Genomic DNA, 24,749 nt, shown 5'->3' with positions numbered 1-24,749 from the left:
CATGCTAAGCATACCATGGGACACTAACTTCAAGGAAGTTTCTAACTTTCTAATGGTTTAGTCATCCAGCAGGAAAAGCAAAAAAACGGGGAAAGAAGTGCAAGGAATAAAGGAGGAAGTAATGAACTGTTGGCCTAACACACTATGCCACACTGCTGTCCCCAAGTTTTTTTTTTTTTAAGATTTTATTTTTGTTGGAAAGTCAGAGTTACAGAGAGAAGGATAGGCAGATTTTCCATCTGTTGGTTTACTCCTTAATGCTCATAGGCTGGAGGTAAGCTGCTCTGAAGCCAGAAGCCAGGAGACTGCTCTGGGTCTCCCATGCAGGTGCAGGGTCCCAAGGCTTATGGCAGTCCTTGACTGCTTTTCCAGGCCACAAGCAGGGAGCTGGATGGAAAGAGAGGCCACTGGTATTATTAGAACCAGTGTCCATATGGGATCCCAACACGTGCAAGGCCAGGACTTTAGCCGCTAAGCTACCACACCGGGACCCTTAAATTCTTTTTTTTTGGTAATCCTAGTTTGGAAATCTGCGTTCCCAAATCCAATCTATGACTAAATCATCTAGTCCACTTCTGCCATTCTGCCATCACCTTAGTCCCAGCCCTTCTCCTGAGTTCTTCTCTAACCAGTGTGGGTCCTGATTCGTATGTTCAACATATACTGCACAGACTAGACCACGATCCTAAAATGCATCGCCAGGATGACGGCCTAATCCAATGGCTCATCTAGGCACTAACTGCCATCTCTAGTCTAATATTGCCACTTAAGATCATTTTCCAAGGAGGCCGCAGCTCTCCCTCACCCACCATGGCGAGGGCTGGTTGCAGCCTTGGTTCACTCTTCCGGCCCTGCCCCTCAACGCCAATTCCTCTGAGAATGGGGTGTCCTGTCTCAACCACCTCCCCCACCTAACCCGCCCCTCAGAGGCTCCTCGGGTCTCGCCTCACGCAGCCGACCGAACTATTTCACTCATCTAAGCCTTTTGTCAGAAAAAGACACCGAGGCCTGCGAGAAACACTACGGTCAATTCAAATTGGAGGCGACTTTCTTTCATGGAATTCGAGCGGATCGGAAGGACCGGGTCCGACCACACACGAGGCCCAGACCACAAGGTGGAGAGGCGGCGGACAGCGAACCGAGGCGGGAGACGAGAGGGAAGTGGCGGTGCCGGCGGGAAAGGGGCAGCGGGAGCCGCCGGCCGCCACGCGACGTCCGCCGCGGCCGTTGGTGGGCGTGGCAGCGCGGGTCTCGCGGGAGCGACGGTTGGGCGGGCCGTTGTTCTCGTAGGCGGGGCAAGTTGCTAAGGAAATGCCTGCCCGCCGCGTTTCGCCTTGCTGCGCCGCGCCGCCCGGGCGGGACCTGGAGCGGCGCCGTTTCCGCTTCCGCTCCCTCAGCGCTGCCGTCCCGTTACCGCCTCCTGGCCGGCCTCGCGCCTTTCACCGGCACCTGGCCTCGGCCGCGCTCACCGGCCTGCTCCTGCCACGCTCGCCCCGGGGGGCTCCGGCTCCGGCGCCGGCACGAGTCGCGCCCAGCTCGTCTGTCCGCTCTGAGGACGCCGGCCAGCTTGCCGCCATGGGCGCCTACCTCTCCCAGCCCAACACAGTCAAGTGCTCCGGGGACGGGGTCGGCGCCCCGCGCCTGCCGCTGCCCTATGGCTTCTCCGCCATGCAGGGCTGGCGGGTCTCTATGGAGGTGAGGCGGCCGGGACCTTGTCGGCCGGCCGACTACGGCGGCAATGCTCCGGGAGAAAAGGAGCGGGGGGGGGGAGGGATGGGGGTTCTCCCCCGGGGAAGGGTCGCAGACGAGAGCCGGTGGCGGCAGCGAGGGTAGGGCCGGGGGGTCCGGTCGGTGGCCACGGTGGGCCAATGGGACGGGCGAGGGCTCTGCCATGTGAGGTGGGAGAGAGGGACCCTTGGCCCTCTCTGCCCCGTCTCTTCGCGCCATCCTCTCCAGGCTCGTATAAGGTGGTGAGGGTTAGCGTGGGAGGAGGGACGAAAAAAGGGACCGTTTGTCTGTGTTTCAAGGAAGAGGCAGATAGATGGGAGCAATTTATTATTTTTAATTTTTCCTTAAATCCACATATAGCAGGTGTCTCCCTGGGGCAGGGAACTTGATAGGAGAAAAGCCCGGACGAATAGATCCATTTCAGGTTCTTGACACCTGGTTTCCAGGCCTTGGGCACTGTGTGTTAATTTCACAGGCTGCACTTGACCTCTTAGAGTTGTCTCTCCTTGGTACGCTTCCTCAGGGCTTTTTATGACCTTTGCCAACAAACATTGTGGCAGGCACTAGACTTTCTTTTTTCCTAATATACTTGGCTTTCCCACTCCTGCCCTTCATCTCTTTAAAACTTTTTGAGTTAATTGTCATTAACCTGTGCTTGTTGAGATTTCATTTCGTTGATTCTCAGTCACCAATTCTTTCTTGCTGCAAGTTAGAACTGCATCGTTTTAGGAGATTTTACCTTTAATAAAAAGGGGACAAATGTCTGCATTAAAAAGGAGTAACATTGGGCAAAATGAAAACTATGAAGAACAGGGAAAAGTGTTGAGAAAGGAAAGGAAGAGAGGTAGATATGGTATGTGTTGTGAGGAGTATTGTAAGCTATAGTTAGAGGCCCAAAATATAACCTAATTATGGCTGAGATTGAGGCTTTTTCCCATTGTTAGGTGGGCTTCAGGTAACAGCCAGGTACTGGCTACTTTGGAAAACATTTTTTCAAATCTCTGTGGTTAGTTTTGGAATGACAGTATGAACGGAAAGGGTGTGCTGTCCACCTCAGATGTTTTACCCACAGGAGACGATAGTAATGGTTCTGTCATTAGATCTAACATCTCAGGAGTGAGGCGAATCCTGTATGTCATCCCTTCTCACCTGGTTTCCGCCTCGTCCAGCTAGGAAGTGGAGGCCCAGAAAGATGAGAGCACTTGTCTTGCTGGAGAGAAGCCATATGGCACTACATGCTGGCATCATTTGTGTCAAACCGAAGTTTGGTATTTCTGCTTCTCTCTGATCCATGGTTAGTAACAGCTGGATGTTTGGCAGATGCAGTGACCTGACTGTTAGAAACATCTGGATGGAACCTCAAAAGGAAAGCTTGATGTCGAGTGGTCCAGAGGCTGACACTTTGTGTTCAAGTGGGATTGGGATGCCTGTGGCATCTCACAGTCAGGTTTTATCTTCAGGCTTCCCACTTCTTTGGCAGCCCCTTCTCTGCTGTGCTTTCTTTGGGACTCCCCCTTCTAGTGCTCTTCCTGAATCGAGTGCTTCCATAGTCTGTTTCCCAGCTATTTGCCCAGCAGTTCTGAGTGGTGTGTTTCTTTACTGCAGGGCCGTTCCCTGTATTTTTGGCTTCTCTGGTAGTTAGAAAAGGACCTCTCCTCGGTGGCTGTTTGGAGCACAGAGATCTTGCTGGACTATTTCTTAGGTCCTAATTTTTTGAGCTATAGCCATTAGGACATTAAAGTCTCCATAATGTGCTTTTTCCAGTTTTAGCCTTGTTGGTAATTAACTACGCGTAGTCAGATACTCTTGATCTGCTGTTGGAATCCTGTTCTTTTTCATCCATTCCTTTTCCTCTGGCTGTATCTTCTCTCACCTTAAAGTGCAACATAGCTTCTTTGCTGTATCAAGAAAGTAATTTTGACTTCTGGCCTCTTTTTCTTTTTTAAGAATTTATTTTTATTCAAGTCAGAGATATACAGAGAGGAGAAGAGACAGAGAGGAGGATCTTCCATCTGATGATTCACTCCCCAAGTGACCACAACAGCTGGTGCTGCGCCGATCTGAAGCCAGGAGCCAGAAACTTCCTCCTGGTTTCCCATGCCACAAACAGGGAGCTGGATGGGAAGCGGGGCCGCAGGGACTAGAACTGGTGTCCATATGGGATCCCAGCGTGTTCAAGGCGAGGACTTTAGCCACTAGGCCACCGCACCGGGCCTGACTTCTGGCCTCTTAAGGGAATGGCATCTCTTTTGCAATTCCTGATTCCTGTTTAACCTTTAGGGCTTAATTCCACCATTTAATAAAGTCTTTATTTTATTTGCTTAGTTCTGGTGATTTAGTTGAGATAATGTTATCTTTTTAATGTACCTTATGAAGGTTCCTAAAATGGTGACAGCTGGGCCTGGCGCTGTGGCCTGGCGGCTAAGGTCCTTACCTTGAATGCGCCGGGATCCCATATGGGCACCGGTCCTAGTCTCCATGGCCCCACTTTCCATCCAGCTTACTGCTTGTGGCCTAGGAGAGTGGTCAAGGACGGCCCGGGGCTTAGGGACTCTGCGTCTGCATGGGACCCAGAGGAGTTCCTGGCTGCTGGCTTCAGATCAGCACAGCACCAGCCATTGTGGTCACTGGGGAGTGAATCATTGGACGGAGGATGTTTCTGTCTCTCCTCCTCCCTATATATGTCTGACTTTGCAATAAAAATAAATACATCTTTTAAAATAAATGGTGACAGTTATGTAGATGCCACCTTGGAACAGGCAGTTTAATCCCTTCTCTTGAAGGTAAGGATGGCGTCCATTAACAGCTGGCATTTTATTATTTCTGTGTGCCTCCTGTCACTCTTGTTTTGGAACTAAGTATTTTGAGGAGGGATTTTCCTAATACTACAGTTGATACTCCCTTCCCTTCATGATTTAGAGAGACCCTCAAGGTAGTTAAGAGAATGTACCTTGAAATTAAGAAGTAGGGATTGGGCCCAGCATGTTAACCTAGCAGCTAAAGTGCTTTGCATACAGCTGGATCCCCTAGTAGGCGCTGGTTCTGGTCCTGGCAGCCCCACTTTTCATCCACCTCCTGCTCGTGGCCAAGGAAAGCAGTTGGGTGTGGCTCCAAAGCCTTGGGACTCTGAACCTGTGTGGAAGACCCTGAAGAGGCCCCTGGCTCCTGGCTTTGAATCGGCATAGCCTAGGCCATTGCGGCTGCTTAGGGAGTGAATTGACAGATGAAAGATTTTTCTCTCTGTCTCTCTGACTTTCCAATAAAAATAATAAAATCTTACAAAAGAAGTAAGGGTTGTGGCATCAACATAAACAGCCTCCTGTAATACCAGCATCCCATGTGAGCAGAAGTTTGAGTCCAAGCTGTTCTACTTCTAATCCAGCTCCCGGCTGGGAAGGCAGCAGAAGATGGCCCAAGTACTTGGACCTTTGCCATCCACTTGGGAGAATTGGATAGAGCTCCTGACTCCTGGCTTCAGCCTGGCCCAGCCCTAAGTCCTTCACCATTGCAGCTATTTGGGGACTGAACCACCTCTGTCACTCTACCTTAAAATTAGATAATATATGTTTAATGAAAGAAGTAGATTGTGGTGAGGTGCCTGAGAAATAAACAAGATTGTCTAATCAGAAGTCTGATATGAAAGAGAGTTATTTAGTTAATATAATCATTTTATTTAAAAATATTTGTTTTTATTGGAAAGGCAGATTTATGGAGAGGAGAAATAGAAGGATCTTCCTTCTGTTAATTTACTCCCCATGTAGCCACAATGGCCAGAGCTGAACCAATCTGAAGCCAGGAGTTTCTTCTAGGTCTCCCACATGCGTGCAGGGTCCCAAGGTTTTATGCTATTTTCTGCTACTTTACCAGGCCACAAGCAGTGAGCTAGATGGGAAATGGAGCAGTTGGGACACGAGCTGGTGCCCGTTGGCGATCCTGATCCTTGGAGATGGAGGATTAGCCAATGAAGCCACCGTGGTGGGCCCTAAGTTTTTTTTGTTGTTGTGTTAAAATAATATTTGAAAAGCAGAGTTACATAGAGAGGGAGAGGCCTTCCATTTGCTGGTGCATTTCCCTAAAAGGCCACATGGCTGGTACTGGGCCAGGTCAAAGCCAGTAGCTTCTTCCAGATCTCCCATGTGGATGCAGGGACCCAACCACTTCAACCATCCTTTGTTACTTTCCCAGGCACACCAGCAAGGTACAGGAACTAGATTAGAAGTGAAACACCTGGGATTTGGACCAGGACCTGTATGGAATATTGGTGTCACAGGCCTAATACAGGCCCTTTAATATAGTTTAATCTAGTCTTTGTTTTTTCATTCCTTTTTAAATTTTTTTTTAAGAATTTTAGCTTTGTTACTTTTTTTCATAGTTATTTTTTTGTTTGATTGAAAGGCAGGATTACAGTGAGAGGAAATGATGAAGAAAGATCTTCCGTTTGCTGGTTCACTCCCCAAATGGTTGCAAGGCTACAGTGGGACCAGGATAAAGTTGAACCTAGGGCTTCCTTGGGGTTTCCCACATGGGTGAAGCGTCCAAGGCTTTCGGCCATCCTCTACTTTTCAGGTCGCAAATAAGGAGCTGGATTGGAACACGGCAACATAAACTGTTGCTTAATTGAGATCCTAGTGCTTGAAGGTGGAAGATAAGCCAGTTGAACCGTTGATGGTTCTGAGACATTGTCAGCTTCATTGTACAAGAATTGAGAAAATCTTTCAAAGATCAGTTGACTAATCAATTCTACCTTAGTGCATCCAGAGGCCCAAGAATATGTTGCAAAACTTGGCCTGGAGAGTGGTCTAACCTGTTTTCCTTTCCATCCTCTGATGAGGCACTCACCATCCTCTATCGGCTGTCATGTGTCCTGTGTACATCTGGGCATGCTGTCCACTGCACAGCAGTGAGGCATCAGCAGCTGAGGAGGTCCAGTTCTGACATGCATGCCAAGGTCAGACCACATAAATTGTTATTTTGCCTGTGCCCAGGCTTTTTTAAGAAAATTTTTGATGTTGGCAAGGATGTGTGCCCATGAGGATTACTGATTGGATTGAGGAGGGTTGAGATGTGGGACTGGTGGATGGGGCAAATGCTTTTTTCCACCCCCCACTTCTGTCTGGTGGGGAAGGGGTGGGTAGTGAGGGAGGGGGAGGGGGCAGCTTCCAGTTGCCATATCGTCAACTGGTTTGAGTCCAGTGGTCTAGTTGAGTCTCATAAGAAATCTTGCCTCAGGTGGCCTCAGACTTGACTCTTGAGTGTGCCAGTCAGTTTGGGGTTGGGTTCATTCCATCACCACCAGCCAACATGCTTACCAGTAGATGCAGCTGCCTGGTCAATTCTGTCTCAAGCCCCACTATCTCTTTTTTTTTTCCCCCAGTTTTTATTTATTTTATTTTTTTTTTAATTTTGACAATCTTTACAGAGTTAATTAGGGTAAAAAGGTTCAAGGGCTACAGGAAAGTGGATAAGACTAGTATTTTTTCCATATTGTTTCCTTCATGTTTAAAGGGGGGTATTAAGGGAGAAGGCCCACCCAATTTCCCACCCTCCCCAGGTCCCGGATGTAGGACATGCTCTGAGGTTCTTGCTCAAGTGGTTTTGATATTTCAACAGTTATGAATCGCTGCTAATCTTGCCACTCCAAGCACTGTGAGGTCTTCGAAAAATCCACTGATTGACATAGTCCATCATAGCTGAGATGGTTGGTTGACCTGTTCTGTCTTCTCTCTCTTCTTGGTAAGGGTTCTGAGTCCAGCATTTAGATAAGGAAGATCTCCAAAGAAACTTTGTCTGAGGTGTTCTCAGACCAGATTCTTGTATGTGCTAGTAAGTACAAGGCCCAGCACAGTCCATTGCCCTGATCAGCTGGTAGTTGTAATTGCTGGGTTGGTTCTGTTTTCACTCCCGACTTCCACTGGAACCAATGGGGTGTTGCAGTCCAGCCTGGTTCTGCCCAGCACATACTTGGCCCTCACATAAACCAGTGGGAGCTGCAGCCTAGTTGGAGCGACCCGCAATAACCCCCACCAGGCCCGCCCCCTACCCTGGTTTGCCAATATGTGTAGCAGTAATCCATTCTGTCCCACACTCCATTCCACCCCAGCCGCTGTCTTAGTTTTATGTCCTCCCGTGTAAGTGGCAACCCAAGAGAGATGAGCCCACTATTTCCCTCCCAGGCCTCTCCCAGATTATGCACTCTCCAGATAGTTCTGTGGTTTGACTTGACAGAACTAGCCCCCAGTGCCAGCCTCTGCCAGCTGATGCTGTGGCAAGGCCAAACAACCCTCACCCACTCTAATTCTGTTTGCACCAGTAGGAATAATCAGCCCAGCCCAGCCCAGCCCAGCTTTTCCCTGATCTAGTCCACTTGAGGCACACAGGTGTTGTAGCCCTGCCTAGTCTGGTCTGCCCCCATCCCAGCCTACGTTCTCCTGCGGGAGTAGCTGCCCAGCAAAGGAACCCTCCTTTATTCCCATGCCGGCCCTGCCCCCTCCCTTCCTTGTTCTCACGCTGGTTGGGTGCTGTGGCCCCTTCTGGTACAGGCAATCTCACCTTGGCATTCCGTATTGTGCACTAGTCTTTGTTGCGACCGAACCTGGGTCGACCCACACTGGTGCCTGGATTTGCCAGTGGATGATGTGGACAGATTCAGCCTGGTCTTCCTCCAGCCCCTGCCAATTGCATGCCGGTGGGTAACTTTCCATGGCCTTTTCTGGGCTGTTTCCTATCATGTTTCTTGCGCTGACCTGCCGGGTCTGCGTCCTGCCAGAGGAGTTGCCCAGGCTCCTCCATCAGAACCTCTCCCAATGCCAGGTTTCACGCTTACCGGTGGGTCCATGAGCCAGCCCTGCTCAGTCCACCTCCTGTCCTAGCAGGAACTGTGGCTTTTCCTGACTGGCCTTCAACCCAATCTAGTTCTTGCTGTTGGATGTTTCAGCCCAGCCATGGTTTGTCCATACCCACATATGGCTCACACATAAGCCCCACTACCTCATGTGAACCTATGGGTACTGTGACCAAGCCCAGCCCAGCCTGCCACAGGCCCGGTCTTAATACACACCAGCAGGTGTAGCCTAGTTGGAGCAACCCCCAACAACTCCCACCAGGCCCATCCTCGGCCATAGCTTTTGTTTGTGCAAGCATGTATTGCAGCCTAGCCCAGGTGGTCCCACATCCCATTTGGCTCTCATTTACTCCCGTGAGTTTTGCAGCTTAGCGCAGCCTGACCCTCCCCCAAACCTGTCCCACATGTATGCCAGCTGGTGGTGAATAGCCTTGCCTGCCCTTAGCCCTGGGTCTCATGGTTACCAGTGGGAGTTGTAGCCTAGCAGGGGAGTATATACAGTTCCCCTACTAATCCCCCCCTCCCAGCCTCTGATCTTGCTCCTGCCAGGGGGTAGTGTGGTCTAACCTCTCATGACTCACACCTGGTCTGGCACTTGCAATGGGTGCTATATCCAACCCATTCTGGCCTGCACCTTGTCCTGATTTGGTTGTGCTATTGCGTGCTGTGGATTGGCCTTGCCCAACTGGCCCACACCCAGACCTGGCTCTCATGTGAACCAGCAGGTGCTACGGTCTCACCTGGCCTGTCCCACACCCTTTTTGGCTCTTGCAAACAGCAGCAGGTGCCTGAGCTAGCAGAGTCTGGCCTGACCCCAAACCCAGCCCTCAGGCATGCTGACTGAGTGCTGCTGTCTTGCACAGTCCCAGCTCACTCAGCAGCAGGAGATGTGGCTTAGCAGGGGATTTTCCCAAGTTCCCCTATTAGTCGCTCTCCCAGCCCTGGGTCTCACCTGTGCCATTTGGTGCCGTGGCCCTGCTTGGCATGGTTTGCCCTCAGTCCTGGCCTTTGTATGTGCGAACATGTGCTGCAGCCTGTTCACTTGGCCTCCTCCCAGCCACAACACTTGCAAGTGTTGGCGAATTCTGTGGTCCAACCTGCAGCTCCACAGAGGGAAGCCAACAAATCTTTTTACAATATTTTCCTATGTCCAGTTCTCATGTTCTGGTAGAAACTGTGGCCAAGACTGACATGGCCCACCCTGCTCCGATATTTGTGGGCTGGTACTGAGACCAAGTCCGAGCAGGCATGGCTCCTAGACCCAGCTTTTGTGTGTGCCATTGGGCTGTGTGTGATGCTATTTCGCCTAGCCCAGGTCTCCCACATGGGCAGGTGTCTTGGTCTGACCTAGGCATGCCCTCCATTTTCATCCCTCTAAACCACCTGGTCTCAGCTCCCTTACCTATCTGTGAGTGCAGTAGCAGGGTCCATGGAAGACCCTAGAAGTCATCCTCCCCTATCAAACAGGCCCTCAGTTGTTCCCACTCTAATATGTATTCAGACCCCTTTCCTGGGCAATCTGCAGCCCCAGTGCCTGCGGGCCAGGGTGGGTTGTCCTGGCTCAGCATTCTCCACATAATTAAATACAATTTAAAAAAATATATAACATTTAATTTCATTGGCATATCATTTACAGAGAGAAGAGACAGAGAGAGAGAGAGATCCTCCACTTGCTGATTTACTCCCCAAGTGGCCACAACAGCCTGAGCTGAACTAATCTGAAGTCAGGAGCTTGTTCTGGATCTTCCACATGGGTGCAGGGTCCCAAGGCTTTGGGCCATCCTCGACTGCTTTCCCAGGCCACAAGCAGGGAGCTGAATGGGAAGTAGAGCAGTTGGGACTCAAACCTGTGCCCATATGGGATCCCTGTGCATATAAAGGTGGGGACTCTAGCTACTGGGCTACTTTTCTCTTTTTTTTTCTTTTATTATTTATTTGAAAGGCAGGATTATAGAGGGCGATACACAAAGAAATTTATTCCATTTGTTGATTCACTTCTCTAATGACAAGGGCTGGGACATGATAAAACCAAGAGCAAAAACTTCATCTAGATCTCTCTTGTGGGTGACAGGGGCACAAGGTTTTGAGCCATCTTCCACTGCTTTCTTGGGCACATTATCAGGGAGCTGGGTTTGAAGTGGAGCAGCTGCCACTCCAGCAGGTGCTGGTATGAGATATAGGCACTATGGAAGGCTTAACGCTTTGCGCCACAATGCTGGCCCCAAGCAGCTTTTATGTAACAGAGTTCTATTCATTTGATGAGCATCTAATATCTGTCTTTCAAAACTAATATGAGGGGGTTAACATGGTGGCATAGCAGGCAAATCTTACCACCTGCTAATGCCAACATCCTGTATGGGCTTTGGTTCCTATCTCGACTTGCTCCACTTCTGCTTATGGCCTAGGAACACAGCAGAGGATAGCCCAAGTCCTTGGGTCCCTGCACCCTAATGGGAGGCTGGGAGGAAGCTCTTGACTCCTGGCTCCTGGCTTCAGAATAGTTCAGCTCTGGCCATTATGGTTATTTGGGGGATGAACCAGCAGCTGGAAGATCCCTGTCTCTGTTTTTCCTCGGTTTGCAAGATCTACCTTTTAAATGAAATATTAAATATTAAAAAAACAAAAACTACCATGAGGTTATATTGACTAAATCCCCATTAGTGTGAAGAAATTATTTTTTTAGCCATTCATTTATAAGTTATTTTTATTTGAAAGGAATAGTTACATACACAAAGAGGTGCAGAGATCTTGCATCTGCTGGTTTATTCCCCAAATTCCCATAATAATTGAGGTGGGTTAGGGTGAAACCAGGAACTAGGAATGTCATCTGGTCTACCCATGATGGCAGGGGTACACACACTTGAGCTGTTCTCTGCTGCCTCCCTGGCTCAACAGCGGAAATGTTGTGTTGGCAACCCGAATGGCACCTTCACAGTGCTGCCAAGACTTGAAGAATGTTGCAAATAAATCTCTTGCTTGGTCCTTCTAGCATTTGTTACTTCTCCACTCTGATTCTCTTTTGTGTAATCATTTTGAAATTATACTTTGAGAGTAAGGGCTTGAATTTGAGTATAGATATTTAGGTTTGAATAGTGGTTTTGTCATCGTGAGCTGCACTTGATGCTACTTGGAGCACAAATCTTTAGAAATGAATTTAAAGCATCACATATTTAATGATACTTTGTAGACTGCGTTCTGATCCCAGTAGGGTTGATTTCTGTTTCCATCTATTTCAATGAGATACATCAGTTTTTAATCATATACTGTATTTTAAAATGTGTATATATGTCCATTTAAAAAAAAAATTGAGGGGCCCGGCGTGGTGGCACAAGTGGTTAAGGGATCCCATATGGGCACCGGTTCTATCCTGGCAGCCCTGCTTCCCTTCCAGCTCCCTGCCTGTGGCCCGGGAAAGCAGTCGAGGACGGCCCAAAGCCTTTGGGACCCTGCACCCGCATGGGAGACCCGGAAGAGGCTCCTGGCTTCGGATCAGCATAGCATTGACCGTTGCGGTCACTTGGGGAGTGAATCATCGGAGAAAGGATCTTCCTCTCTGTCTCTCCTCTCTGTATATCCGCCTTTCCAATAAAAAAAATAATAAAAATAAATCTTTAAAAAAAAATTGAGATTTCATGCACCCGCTTAAAGGATGCAATTCAGTGATGAGGGGGGCGATATTCATACACAGTTGTAAGCTATCACCCCATTCAATTTTTTTAAACATTTTCATCACCCTAAACAAGAAATCCTATACCCCATGCCGGTCACTCTATCTCCTCTTTTCTAGTCTTTGGCAACCACTAATTTACATTATGTCTCTACAGATTAGTTACCTGTTCTGAACATTTCATAAAAATTGAATTGTAACTCTGTTTTCATTGTGTATCTTACTGTGTAGTGGTAAGAATCATCAGTGTTATGTAACAAGTCATTCTTATACCTAACATTCTACTGTATGGATAATGTCACATTTTGTTTATCTGCTGCTCAGTTGATCCATATTTGGGGTTCTACATTTTGGCTATTGTGAATAATGCTATGAACATTCACATTCATATACAAGTTTTTGTGTAGAAATATGTTCTCGTTTGATTCTGTACTTACGAGTGAAACTGCTGGGTGAGAAATTGTGAAATACGGATTTGGTGTTTTTGTCTACTGGCATGAAATTCTTAAAATTTTTAGAATCTCCGAAGCAGGATATATCTTTTTGGTTAGGTGCCCATATGATTTTCTGGCTTACAATAAGATTTATTTATTTTTGGAAGGAAGGGTAAGAGGGAGGAAGAGACAGAGAAGAGAGCCTTCATCTGCTAGTTCTCTTCCCAGATGGCTGTGTTGGCCAGGGCTGGGCCTAGCTGAAACCAGCAGGCTTGAATGCCATCCCAGGCTGCTTTGTGGGGCAGGAACCCAGGTGCTCAGGCAAGCTGCTGCTTTCCCAGGTGCATTAGCAAAGAGCCAGATAAGCATCAACTCCAGCCAGACTGGCCCACACTGGTGCTGGCTTTAATCCTATGCACTGACCCTAGTGTGTCCTTCTAAGATGATGGGTTGTTTGGTAGCTGTCAGCGCCTGTGCAGCTGGGGGATCAAGGCTTGATTGGAAGCTTGGGACTTTTAATGCACTCTTGAACCTCCAGGGAAGTGGGAAGGGCTGAAGGTTATTGATCAGGAGTGGTCAGAGATGTAATCCATTATGGCTATGTAATAAGGTTTCCATAAAACCAGAAAGGATATTTCAGGGAGCTGGCCGGTAGCCGATGGAGAAAGTGCTGGAGGATGGCACCCCGAGAAGCACAGAAGCTCCTCATCCCTTACTCTGAGCATCTTTTTTTTTTTTTCCCCCAGAATTTATTTATTTTTATTGGAAAGTCAGATATACAGAGAGGAGGAGAGACAGAGACAGAGAGGAAGAGCTTCCATCCATTGATTTACTCCCCAAGTGGCCGCGACAGCTAGAGCTACGCTGACCCGAAACCAGGAACCTGAAGCTTCTTCTTCTGGGTCTCCCACACGGGCACAGGGTCCCAAAGATTTGGGCCGTCCTCGACTGCTTTCCCAGGCCATAGCAGGGATCTGGATGGGAAGCAGGGCTGCCAGGATTAGAACTGGCACCCATATGGGATCCTGGCGAATGTAAGGTGAGAACTTTAGCCACTAGGCTACTGCGTTGGACCTTCTGCATCTTTTCATCTATGGCCTTCATAATAGGCTTTGAAATAAACTGGTAAAAGTTAAGTGTTTCCCTGAATTCTTTAAACCATTCTGGGAGATTAACTGAACTCAGGGAAGGGGGATGGAAACCCGGATTTATAGTGAGTTGGTCCAAAGGTCTTCCATTTCACTCCTTTAGTGGCCACTATGGCCAGAGCTGAGCCTATCCAAAACCAGGACACAGGAGCTGTTTCTGGGTTTGCCATGCAGGTGCAGCGTCTCAAGGCTGTGGACTGACCTCCACTGTGGCTTTTCCAGGCCACTAGGACTGTAGGGAGCTGGATGGGAAGTGGAGCAGCTGGGACATGAACTGGCACCCATATGGGATCCTGTCGCTTGCAGGGTGAAGATTTAGTCACTGAGCCATTGCACTAGTCCCGTTTGTACACTTTTTTTTAAGGTTTATTTTTATTATTTTTTTATTGGAAAGGCGGATATACAGAGAGGAGAGACAGAGAGGAACATCTTCCATCCGATGATTCACTCCCCAAGTGACCGCAACGGTCAATGCTATGCTGATCCGAAGCCAGGAGCCTCTTCCGGGTCTCCCGCGCGGGTGCAGCGTCCCAAAGGCTTTGGGCCGTCCTCGACTGCTTTCCCAGGCCACAGGCAGGGAGCTGGAAGGGAAGCAGGGCTGCCAGGATAGAACCGGTGCCCATATGGGATCCCGGGCATGCAAGGCGAGGACCTTAACCACTTGTGCCACCACGCCGGGCCCACCATTTGTACACTTTTAATTGGTTTATTCCTTTGTCATTTTATTGAGTTGTGAGAAATTTTTTTTATGATTTTTACATAATTGGGGCTGAGCGGTGTGGCCTAGCGGCTAAAATTCTCGCCTTGAACGCACTGGGATCCCATATGGGCGCCGGTTCTAATCCCGGCAGCTCCACTTCCCATCCAGCTCCCTGCTTGTGGCCTGGGAAAGCAGCCGAGGACAGCCCAAAGCTTGGAACCCTGCACCCATGTGGGAGACCAGCAGGAAGAAGTTCCTGGATCCTGGCTTCGGATTGGCATAGCATCGGCCGTTGGGCTCACTTGGGGAGTGAATCATCGGACAGAAGATCTTCCTCTCTGTCTCTCCTCCTCTCTATATATCTGACTTTGCAATAAATAAATAAATCTTTTAAAAAAAAGATTTTTACATAATTGATTAGGGTGTCAAGGGTCTAGGACTAGAGGAAAGTGGAGAAAGACCATTGTTTCCTCATTCTCTTTTTCCTTTCCTTTATCTAGGGGAGAGGGGAAGTAAAGGGAGAAGCCCCATCCAGCCTCCCACCCATCCCAGGTTCCCCAACGTGGGGCATGCTACAAGGGCACTGCTCAAGTGGTTTTGATAGTTCAGCAGTTCTAGATTGCTGCCATCTCGCCACTTCGAGCTTTATGAAATCTCTCCAGTATCCACTGGCTGGTACAGTCCACCTTAGTGTCTCCGTTTGCCCAAATTTTCACTTCCAACACTTGGCTGGGGTAGTTGATCCATTTGTTCTGTCCTCTGTTATCGTATCAGGTTGTAAGGTACCACTGCAGGTCTTCGGCAGGCTCCAATGTACCAACTGGCTATGCTGTCCACTGCTCGCTCTGACTCACTGAGGAGGCCTAGCTCTGACACATGCACTCCACGATCAAACCATGGAACCTGTAATTCTCTGTGTGGTTGGAGTTCTGAGTCCAGCAGTTCAGTTGGGGGAATCCCCAAAGAAACCCCATCTGAGGTGATCCCAGACCTGATTCTTGTGTGTGGTTCCCAATACAGGGTCCAGCAACGTCTGTAGTTGCAGTTGCTGTGTCAGTTCTGCCTCCAGCCCTGTCTTCTACACAAACCAATGGGCGTTGCAGCCCAGGCCGGTCCTGCCCATCACACATTCGGCCACGTAAACCAGTAAACCAGTGAACCAGTGGGAGCTGCAGCCTGGTTGCAGCGACCTGAAATAACTCCTACCAGGTCTGTCCAGGTTCCCATGCTTGCCAATATGTACAGCAGACTGGTCGAGTCTGTCCCACATCCCATTCAGCTCTCATACATGTTAGTGGGCATTGAGGCCTAATTTAACCCCACCAGTGCCACTATACAGTTCACACTGGTGCAGCGGGTGCCATTCTGTTTCTAGCCATGTCTGCCCCTAGTACCTGGTTCTTGTGCTTAGCGGTGGGAGTGGCAACCCAAGAGGGAGGGGCCACTGTTTCCCTGAGGAGCCCACTCCCATTCCTGGATCCTGTACTCTCCAGGTGGTTCTGCAGTTTAGCTGAACAGAATTAGCCCCCATGCCAGCATCTGCCAGCTGATGCTGCGATAAAGCCCAACCAACCCACATCCACTCTGGTTTATGCTTGCACCAGTAGGAACAGCCCAGCCTGGCTTTCCCCTGATCCAGTTCACATGCAGGCCATTAAGTGTTGTAGCCCTTTCCAGCTTTGTCTGCTCCCCCGCCCCCCCACCCATCCCAGCTTTCATACTCACCAGTGCAAGTAGTGGTCCAGCAGGGAAGCCCCATGCAGCGCCACTACCGTGTTCACTCCCTACCCTCTGGGTCTCACGCGCACTGGTTGACTGCCGTGGCCCAATCTGGCATGGCTTGTCTCATCCAATATTTGCCAGTAGGTGCTATATCCTGGCTTGGCCTGGAGCCTCTCCTACCCCCAATTCCAGCTCACACTGGTGGGGGCTACAGACTAGCCCAGCCCAGTCCAGGCAGCCCCCAGTCGTGGCCTTAATGTTAAACTGGCTGGTATTGTGGCCCAACCCAGCATAAACTGACACACCATTCTTGTTCTTGAATTTGCCAGTGAGTGGCCTAGCCTGGCTCTCCCCAAACCTGAGCCAAATGTATGCCAGTGGTACCATTAATCTGGCCTGGTCTGGGCTACTGTCTGTCTTGGTTCTTGCACTCACCTGCAGGGACTATGTTCCGACAGAGGAGTCCTAAGCTCCTCCATTAGAACCTCTCCCAATGCCAGGTCTCGCGCCTTCAGTGCCTTTGGCACCTGGGCTGTCTGAGTGGCCGTCATACCAAGGTTGTTGAAGATGCTTCCTCGCCCTAACCTCCATGCAGCTGAGCCTTCCCAAGCAGCCGCCAGACCCTGAGAATTCTTTATATACTCTGGTACAAATACTTTTTTTTCCTCGAATATTTTCTCCCAGTTTGTGGGCTGCCTTTTTTTTTTTAAGAGTTATTTACTTTTATTGGAAAGTCAGATATACAGAGAGGAGAAGAGACAGAGAAGATGTTCCATCCGATGATTCACTGCTCAAGTGGCTGCGACAGCCAGAGCTGAGCCAATCTGAAGCCTGGGACCCAGAGCCTCTTCCAGATCTCCCACACGGGTGCAGGGTCCCAAGGCTTTGGGCCGTCCTTGATTGCTTTCCCAGGTCACAAGCAAGGAGGTTGGTGGGAAGTGGAGCCGCTGGGATTAGAACCGGTGCCCATAACTGGGATTTCGGTGCTTAAAGGGGCAAGTACCTTAGCTGCTAGGCTACCATGCTGGGCCTGTGGGCTACCTTTTTGATGATCTCTTTGAAATACACAAGTTGTGTTTTTTATTTTTATTTTGTAAAGATTTTTTTTGAAAGGCAGATTTATAGAGAGAAAAATCTTGTTTGCTGGCTCACTCCCCCAAATGGCTGCAGTGACTTATGAGTGTTGGTTCGAAGTTAGGAGCCTAGAGCTTCTCCAGGTTTCCCATGTGGGTGCAGGGACCCAAGGATTTGGGCCATGATCCTTCGCTGTTCTCTCAGGCTATTAGCAGAGAGCTGGATTGGAAGTAGAGCACCCAGGACTTGAACTGGTACATATACAGGATGTCAGTGTTGCAGGCGAAGACTTAACTTGGCACACCATGGCATCTGCCCTCCAATTTTTTTTTTTATCTGGATAGGAGCCTGATTTTTTTTCTTAAGATTTATTTTTATTAGAAAGTCAGATATACAGAGAGGAGGAGAGACAGAAAGGAGAATCTAATGGCTGCTTGTTCACTCCCTAAGTAGCCACAACAGCTTTAGCTCAGCCAATCTGAAGCCAGGAGCCTGGAGCTTCTTACGTGTTTCTCACTTGGGTGAGGGTTCCAAGGCTTTGGGCCATCCTCCAATGCTTTGTCATGCCACAAGCAGGGAGCTGGTTGGGAAGCTGCATGGGATTTCCTTTACCCCTCATTAAATCCCCTCCTCCCCCTCACTGATTTTCCCTATTTTATTACTACAGTATGGTTTTTCATAAATAGTCCTAAGTCCATCATTGCAGGCATGGACAGTGGTAGAGAGTCCAGCATTCTATTGTCAAAATATATTTAACAGTTTCATTGGGATTCCATCTTTGATCTGGAGATAGAAATGCATATTGCATTATTTCCTCACATTTGATATGATAGTCTCCATTACACAGTTACTATACGTCCCTGTGTGAGTGGCAGGGACTCGCTTTTTCCAGGCACTTTAGCAGCACTTGAACTGACACTCTGTTAGGGAATGTCGGTGTCGCAGGCAGCATCCTAACCTGTTACCTCATGACATGGCCCAAGACAAGTGGGATTTTGATAGGAATTATACGCTAATGGAAGGAATGTTGCTGTCTTAATTTCAAGCCTTATGTTTGAACATGGGACTGCTTTTTAATTTTACTTAGATCTTTTTTATTTTTTTAATGCTTTTATGAAGGGGTTTATTCTTGAATTGTTCTTGTTAGTAGATATATAACTGAGTTTTGTGCTTATTTATTTTATTTTTTGTCTTGTGTCCTGTAATTAGTTGAACTTGATAATTAGTTCCAATATGGATTTCAGTTGGCGTGTCGGGATTTTCTGTATGTAAGATTATGTAACTGGGCTACGGCCATACCACCCTGAACGCGCCCGATCTCGTCTGATCTCGGAAGCTCAGCAGGGTCAGGCCTGGTTAGTGCTTGGTTGGGAGGTTATATTACTGGATGGGGGGCTGGCGTGGTTACGTAAGCTAATCCTCCACCTACAAGGCTGGCATCCCTTACTGGTGCTCATTCATATCCTGGCTGTACCCCTTCTTATCCAGCTCCCTGCTTCTTTACTGACTGGAAATGTGGCTAACATGGCTGAAGTCTTTGGACTCTTGCACCCCCGTTTTGAGAGGCTCAGAAGAAACACTTGGCTCCTGACTTCAGGTCCATTAGTTTGATTGTTATGATCTTGTAGGGAGTGAACTAGTGGGTGCATGATCTCTCTGTTTCTTGTAAATCTGTCTTTCAAATAAAAATGAACAAATCTTAAATATGTTATCTGCATATAGACATACTATTCATGCTAGCCACTCCCTCCAAATCTTTTTCTTAAGTCCTTCGGCTGGAGTCTCTAATATGGCATTGGGCAGCAGTAATGAAAGCAGATGACCTCATGTTGTCCTTGCCCTTACAGGGAAAACTTCACGTGTATCTGACCGTTGAGTTTGATGTTAAATGGGTTTTTTGTAGACACATTTTATCAGCATCGGAAAGTTCTTTTTATTCCTAGACTGTTGATTCCATTTGCTCGTTGTGTACAATCCATTTGATGTGCTACTAGATTTGGTTTGCCACTATTTTGTTGAGAAGGTTCTGTGTGACCTTACTGTTCGTATTTCTATGACTTACTGCTCTGTTGTTTTCTTGTGATATGTTTGGTTTTGGTACTGCTGGCCTCACTACATGAGTTGGGAGGTGTTGGTTCTTCTGTTTTGGAAGAGTCCATTTTAAAAATTTTATTTATTCATTAATTTTCAATTTTTTAATTTAATTGTAAAGGCAGATATACAGAGAGGAGGAGAGACAGAGAGGAAGATCTTCTGTCCGATGATTCACTCCCCAAACAGCCACAATGACTGGAGCTAAGCCAATCCTCAGCCAGGAGCCAGGAGCTCTTCTGGGTCTCCCATGCAGGTACAGGGTCCCAAAGCTTTGGCCTGTCCTCGACTGCTTTCCCAGGCCACAGGCAGGGAGCTGGAAGGGAAGTGGAGCTGCCAGGATTAGAATCGGCACCCATATGGGATCCCAGTGCGTTCAAGGCGATGACTTTAACCACTACGCTATGATGCCAGGTCCAAAGAGTTCATAAAGAATCATTACAGTTGGCTCTTTGTGTTCGTGGAAGTTGAGTCCAGGATCTCTGCTGTGGGGATTACAATCTGTAGATGCTTACATAAAATGGCAGAGTATTTGTGTATAACCTATATACATCCTCATGTGTACATTAAATCTCGTCATTGCTTGTAATACCTAACACAATGCAAATGCCATATGAATAGTCATTTTGTGCTGTCCTATATTTCACCTGTTTGGGCACTTGATCAGGTAGTGGATTCAGGGAGAATGGTTCAAATGCTTCTGAGCTATCATTAATGAATAGAAACAAGAAAGGTAGTTAGGGCCCAACACGATAGCTCTATTGGCTAATCCTTAACTTGCAAGCACCAGCATCCCAGATGGACACCGGTTCATATCCTGGTTGTTCCACTTCCCACACAATTCCTTCCTGTGGCCTGGGAAAGCAGCAGAGGGTGTTCCAATGCCTTGGGATCCTGTACCTGTGTGGGAGACCTGAAAGAAAAGAGGAATCTCCTAACCGCTTGCTCATTTTCTAAGTGGCTGCAATGGCTGGTGCTGGGCTTGTCTGAGCCTGGGGGCCAGAAATTTCTTCCAGGTTTCCTATGTGAGGACACAGGCCCAAGCACTTGGGCAGTCATCCTCTGCTGCTTTCCTAGGTCATTACCAGGGAGCTGGATTGGAAGTGGAGTGCAAAACTGGAAGTGGTTCTCAGGATTTAGGCCTGCCAGCAGGCCCCCGGGGTCACCGAGGGTGAGGGGACAGTGCTCTTTGGCTACAAGAAACACCAGAGACAAGCTGGTGAGGAATGCCCATTTGTTTAGCCCAAGTTCCAAGTTTATAAAGGTCTAAGAAAATGGGGGTAAGAGGGCGTTTTTAAGGTAGTCTCTTCACCCAGTAATGACACTGCGATTGGATGAAAGGCTCACCTAGTCCTCTTGACCTTCCAATCGTATCAGAGGTGATATACTATACACAGGGTGGTAAGTTACACCTTCAACCAGGGCAGATGAGTTCTAGGTCATGCCCATAAGGTAGAGACCCGGGGATGATTTCCCCCGTTTTGAGTGCACATCTCTACATTCCTGTTTGTTTCAAATCCAGTTTTGGACCTAGAACTCACTGTCCCCCCTCAGTGTTTGATAAAAATAACAAGGTAGCATCTACAGAGTGCCAGATTATTGGCAGAGGTGAGAAATACCAGGAGTTTAAAGTCTTGGTGGTATTAAGGATGAGCCATCGGACATGGTAAGACTTTAACTGGACCTTACAGAAGGAGTATAACAGAAGAGGAGGAAAATGTTGAGAATTGTTTAGTGCATTTCAGAAAGAGGACAGGACACTGAGACATTTATTGCCTTGCTGGGTGGAGGTAATGTGAAGAGAAGAGGGTGAAGTTACCAGATTAAGTCAACGTGGGTAGGAATTATGGCTGAGTGCATTAAATAATCCAGGACCAACTTGATGAAAGCTAACATGATAGAAAGCAGCCACTAAGTTAGTGACTGATATTAACTGTTCCCTGGGGGATTTAGGATTCTATTGACAGAGATAAGACCCTCAGGGGAAGCCTGGATGTTTTGGAGAAGCTAAGTCATAGGGACTATGGAGCAGTGAAGGGCTATGGTATACAAAGAGGTAACTGGGGACTGCTTAAGCCTCTTTCTGCAGTGGTGGCATCTCCTATGGGCACTGGTTAAAGTCTTTCTGCTCCACTTTTGATTCAGCTTCTTATTAATGTGCCTGGGAAATCTGCAAAAGATGTCCTAGGTCCTTGGGATCCTGCATCCACACGAGAGACCCAGAAGAAGCTCCTGGCTTTAGCCTGGCACAACTCCTAGCCGTTGTGGTCACTGGGGAGTGAGACAGTGGGTGGAAGGTCTCTGCCCTTCCTTCTGTCTCTGTAAACTGCCTTTCAAATAGAAAGAGATGCAATAGATATTTGAAAGTCCATAACTACCTTTCTTCACAGAATCCAAAAAAGGTTCTCTGGCTTATGCTGTTTAATTTATGCAGTGTTTGAAGTGAAACCCACCTAGTGATTATTTGGGATGTGATAAGATTATTACCTCTTTTTATGAAGTAAAATCTTGAAGGAATAAGACTTGGGTTCAAGGCTCTAATTAAGAGGAAATGTTAAGAGGAAAGAGTGGAGCATTGTTTTGGAAGCAAATGGGAGAGGCTAGACAAAGGTAATGTGGAGAAAACTTGACTGGTAGAATGGAGAGTAAGGTAGTTTGTGAGATTAGACTTTGATGTACGAGGTGCGTGTACTGGCTGAGAGTTAAGGGGTACTAGCATTGAGAATGTGAACAGAATGGGAAAGATTTGTCATTGGTTGTGTACTTAGAAGAATTTATCTGTATTGTTTATGTAAATGTTGGATGTAATAGTGATCACAGTTTCAACAGGGTCTCATTCCATTTTATGACTAGCCATCCTTGGTGGTTCTGATGGAGGGCATAAAACTGTGTGGATTACACGGATCTGGGTAAGTTTTTGTAGATCACTAGGAAAGGGTTGAAATATTTGGCTGTGGCTCAGAAAGGAACAAAGAGAGAAAGAATGAAGATGTAAAAGGGGAGATGGAAATGCCCCAAGAAGATGGAGCACGAGACGTACAGTTTGAAAGCATTACCCAAAAGGAGAGAAGGTGGTGGGGAGTAGTTTTAAACTGAGAACTTTAGGCATGGATGAGTCTACTGTCGTCACTCTCTGAGAAAAAGAATGGAGATGAAAAATGTGAGCCAAATGTGTAGCTTCAGAGCAGGAAAATAGCGAATTGTAGTTTACAGAGGACTTTTACGTATTTTACAGCATTCTTTTTTTTTTTTTTTAAGATTTATTTTTATTATTTTTTCATTGGAAAGGCAGATATACAGAGAGGAGAGACAGAGAGGAAGATATGATTCACTCCCCAAGTGAGCGCAACGGCCAATACTATGCCGATTCGAAGCCAGGAGCCTCTTCCGGGTCTCCCACGCGGGTGCAGGGTCCCAAAGCTTTGGGCCATCCTTGACTGCTTTCCCAGGCCACAGGCAGGGAGCTGGAAGGGAAGCAGGGCTGCCAGGATTAGAACCGGCGCCCATGTGGGATCCCGGGTGTGCAAGGCGAGGACCTTAACCACTTGCGCCACAGCGCCGGGCCCTACAGCATTCTTAAAGCCATCTTATGAAGATATGGATAAGGTAGACACTGTTATTCTGTGTTATAGAAGATCAAGTTGAGGCACACCCCCTCTAGAGCCTTGGCTTATGAGTCTGTGGATTTAACCAGTCATACATTGAAAATAATTGGATGAAGCTGATCTTTTACTGAACATGTAGATTTCCTCTCATTATTCCCTTTAGCCATGGTAGTCTAACATCTATTACATCCATAGCATTTCTGTTGTAGATTTTATAAGTAATTTAAAGGTGATTTAAAATATGTGGGAGTATGTGCTGAGGTTATAGGGAAATGCTATACTACTATTTTTTTTTTTAATTTTTTTTTTAAGATTTATTTATTTATTGGAAAGTCAGACATACAGAGAGGAGGAAAGACAGAGAGGAAGATCTGTCCGATGATTCACTCCCTAAGTGAGCGCAACAGCCAATGCTGTGCCAATCCGAATCCAGGATCTAGGAACTTGTTTCGGATATCCCTCATGGGTGCAGGGTCCCAAGGCATTGGGCTGTCCTAGATTGCTTTCCCAGGCCACAAGCAGGGAGCTGGATGGAAAGTGGAGCTGCTGGGATTAGAACCGGCGCCCATATGGGATCCTGGCGCGTTCAAGGCAAGGACGTAAGCCGCTAGGCCACGCCGCTGGGCCCCTATACTACTAGTTTAGATAAGGGACTTACATCTGCAGGTTGTGCAGGATCAGCCTTTCAGGCACACTGGCTGGTGTCAAGGACAGCTATATTCATAGATTTATTTTTTCATTACTGTTCAAAATGGAACAAATGTGATTTACTGTGCAAAAATTTTAAGAATGAATATTGAAAAATAAAAAAAGTATTACCCAAATTTCTCCCTCTAGTGTTAAATTTGATGGATAATCTTCCAGACTCTGATATAGATCTATAATTTTACTGCTTAATGTGAACTGATTTCCAAAGTAACACAATCACAATTTTTAACAGCTATATGTATTCCATTGTTTGTATTCCTAGAAATCAAATCAAATCAAATCAATTCCTAGAAATTCACTACATTATAATGAAGTGAATATTCCTGTACATATCTTGATATTTCTGTGTAAAATAAACTTTAATTAAAAAGTCAAATTAATAAATCAAAGACCATGCACATTGAAAATTTTTATAGATGTTATCAAATTGCTCACTAGGGAGATTATACTAATTTATATTCAGAATATAAAATTGTGTTTGTAACCTTACTTTTGTTACCACTAGATACTGGTGGTTTTTCTCATTCTGGTTTGTCATAACAGGCTATCCATTTTAAAGCTTGTTTCTTTGATGACTAATGAGGTTAAGTTTTTTTGTTTTGTTTTGTTTTAAATCTGTTTGCTGGCATTGTATCTTTGCCTTGTGAGTAACAGAGAGAAAGTCAGAAGCTGTTCCGGATGGAGGGTGGCGTGAGTTTGGGAGAGCAACTGTGGTGTGGAGAAGTGGCCAGGCTGGTCCAGGTGTCTTGTCCTGCCTCCAGCGGCAGGCAGTCTGCGCCTTGCTTGTCTACCAAGAGTGCAGTTAGTTGGGACCATGTTTCAACGTTTTTGTAATACATTTGAGTTTTTTGTTTTTGTATTTAAAGAAACATTTAATTTATTTTGGGGAAAACTAAGCGTCACCATGGTTCATGGTGGCTCCCATCATCTGTGCTCCGATGCTTTCCCATCAGAGTTAGCTGTCGTTATTTTCTGTGTGTCCTTGTACTACAGAGTGAAAAGAAAAACCCATTCTTGCACTGCCCTTGCAT

General features: G+C 47.2%; 1 protein-coding gene across 1 annotated transcript in view; it reads left to right on the top strand.

Annotated features, from left to right (window-relative positions):
• The first annotated feature begins 1,437 nt into the window (after positions 1 to 1,437).
• Positions 1,438 to 24,749, top strand: part of PPM1G (protein phosphatase, Mg2+/Mn2+ dependent 1G) — a 30,315-nt gene continuing 7,003 nt past the window's right edge. Inside the window, exon 1 of the mRNA XM_040992984.1 lies at positions 1,438 to 1,695. Coding sequence (XP_040848918.1) covers positions 1,576 to 1,695 — 120 coding nt within the window. The 5' untranslated portion in view covers positions 1,438 to 1,575. The remainder of the gene's footprint in view (positions 1,696 to 24,749) is intronic.

Source organism: Ochotona curzoniae, unplaced genomic scaffold (assembly GCF_017591425.1).
Source record: "Ochotona curzoniae isolate NIBS_2020 unplaced genomic scaffold, NIBS_Ocur_1.0 contig_883, whole genome shotgun sequence".
In the NCBI taxonomy this organism is placed as follows: domain Eukaryota; kingdom Metazoa; phylum Chordata; class Mammalia; order Lagomorpha; family Ochotonidae; genus Ochotona; species Ochotona curzoniae.
This window is presented reverse-complemented; position numbering and strand designations above follow the sequence as displayed.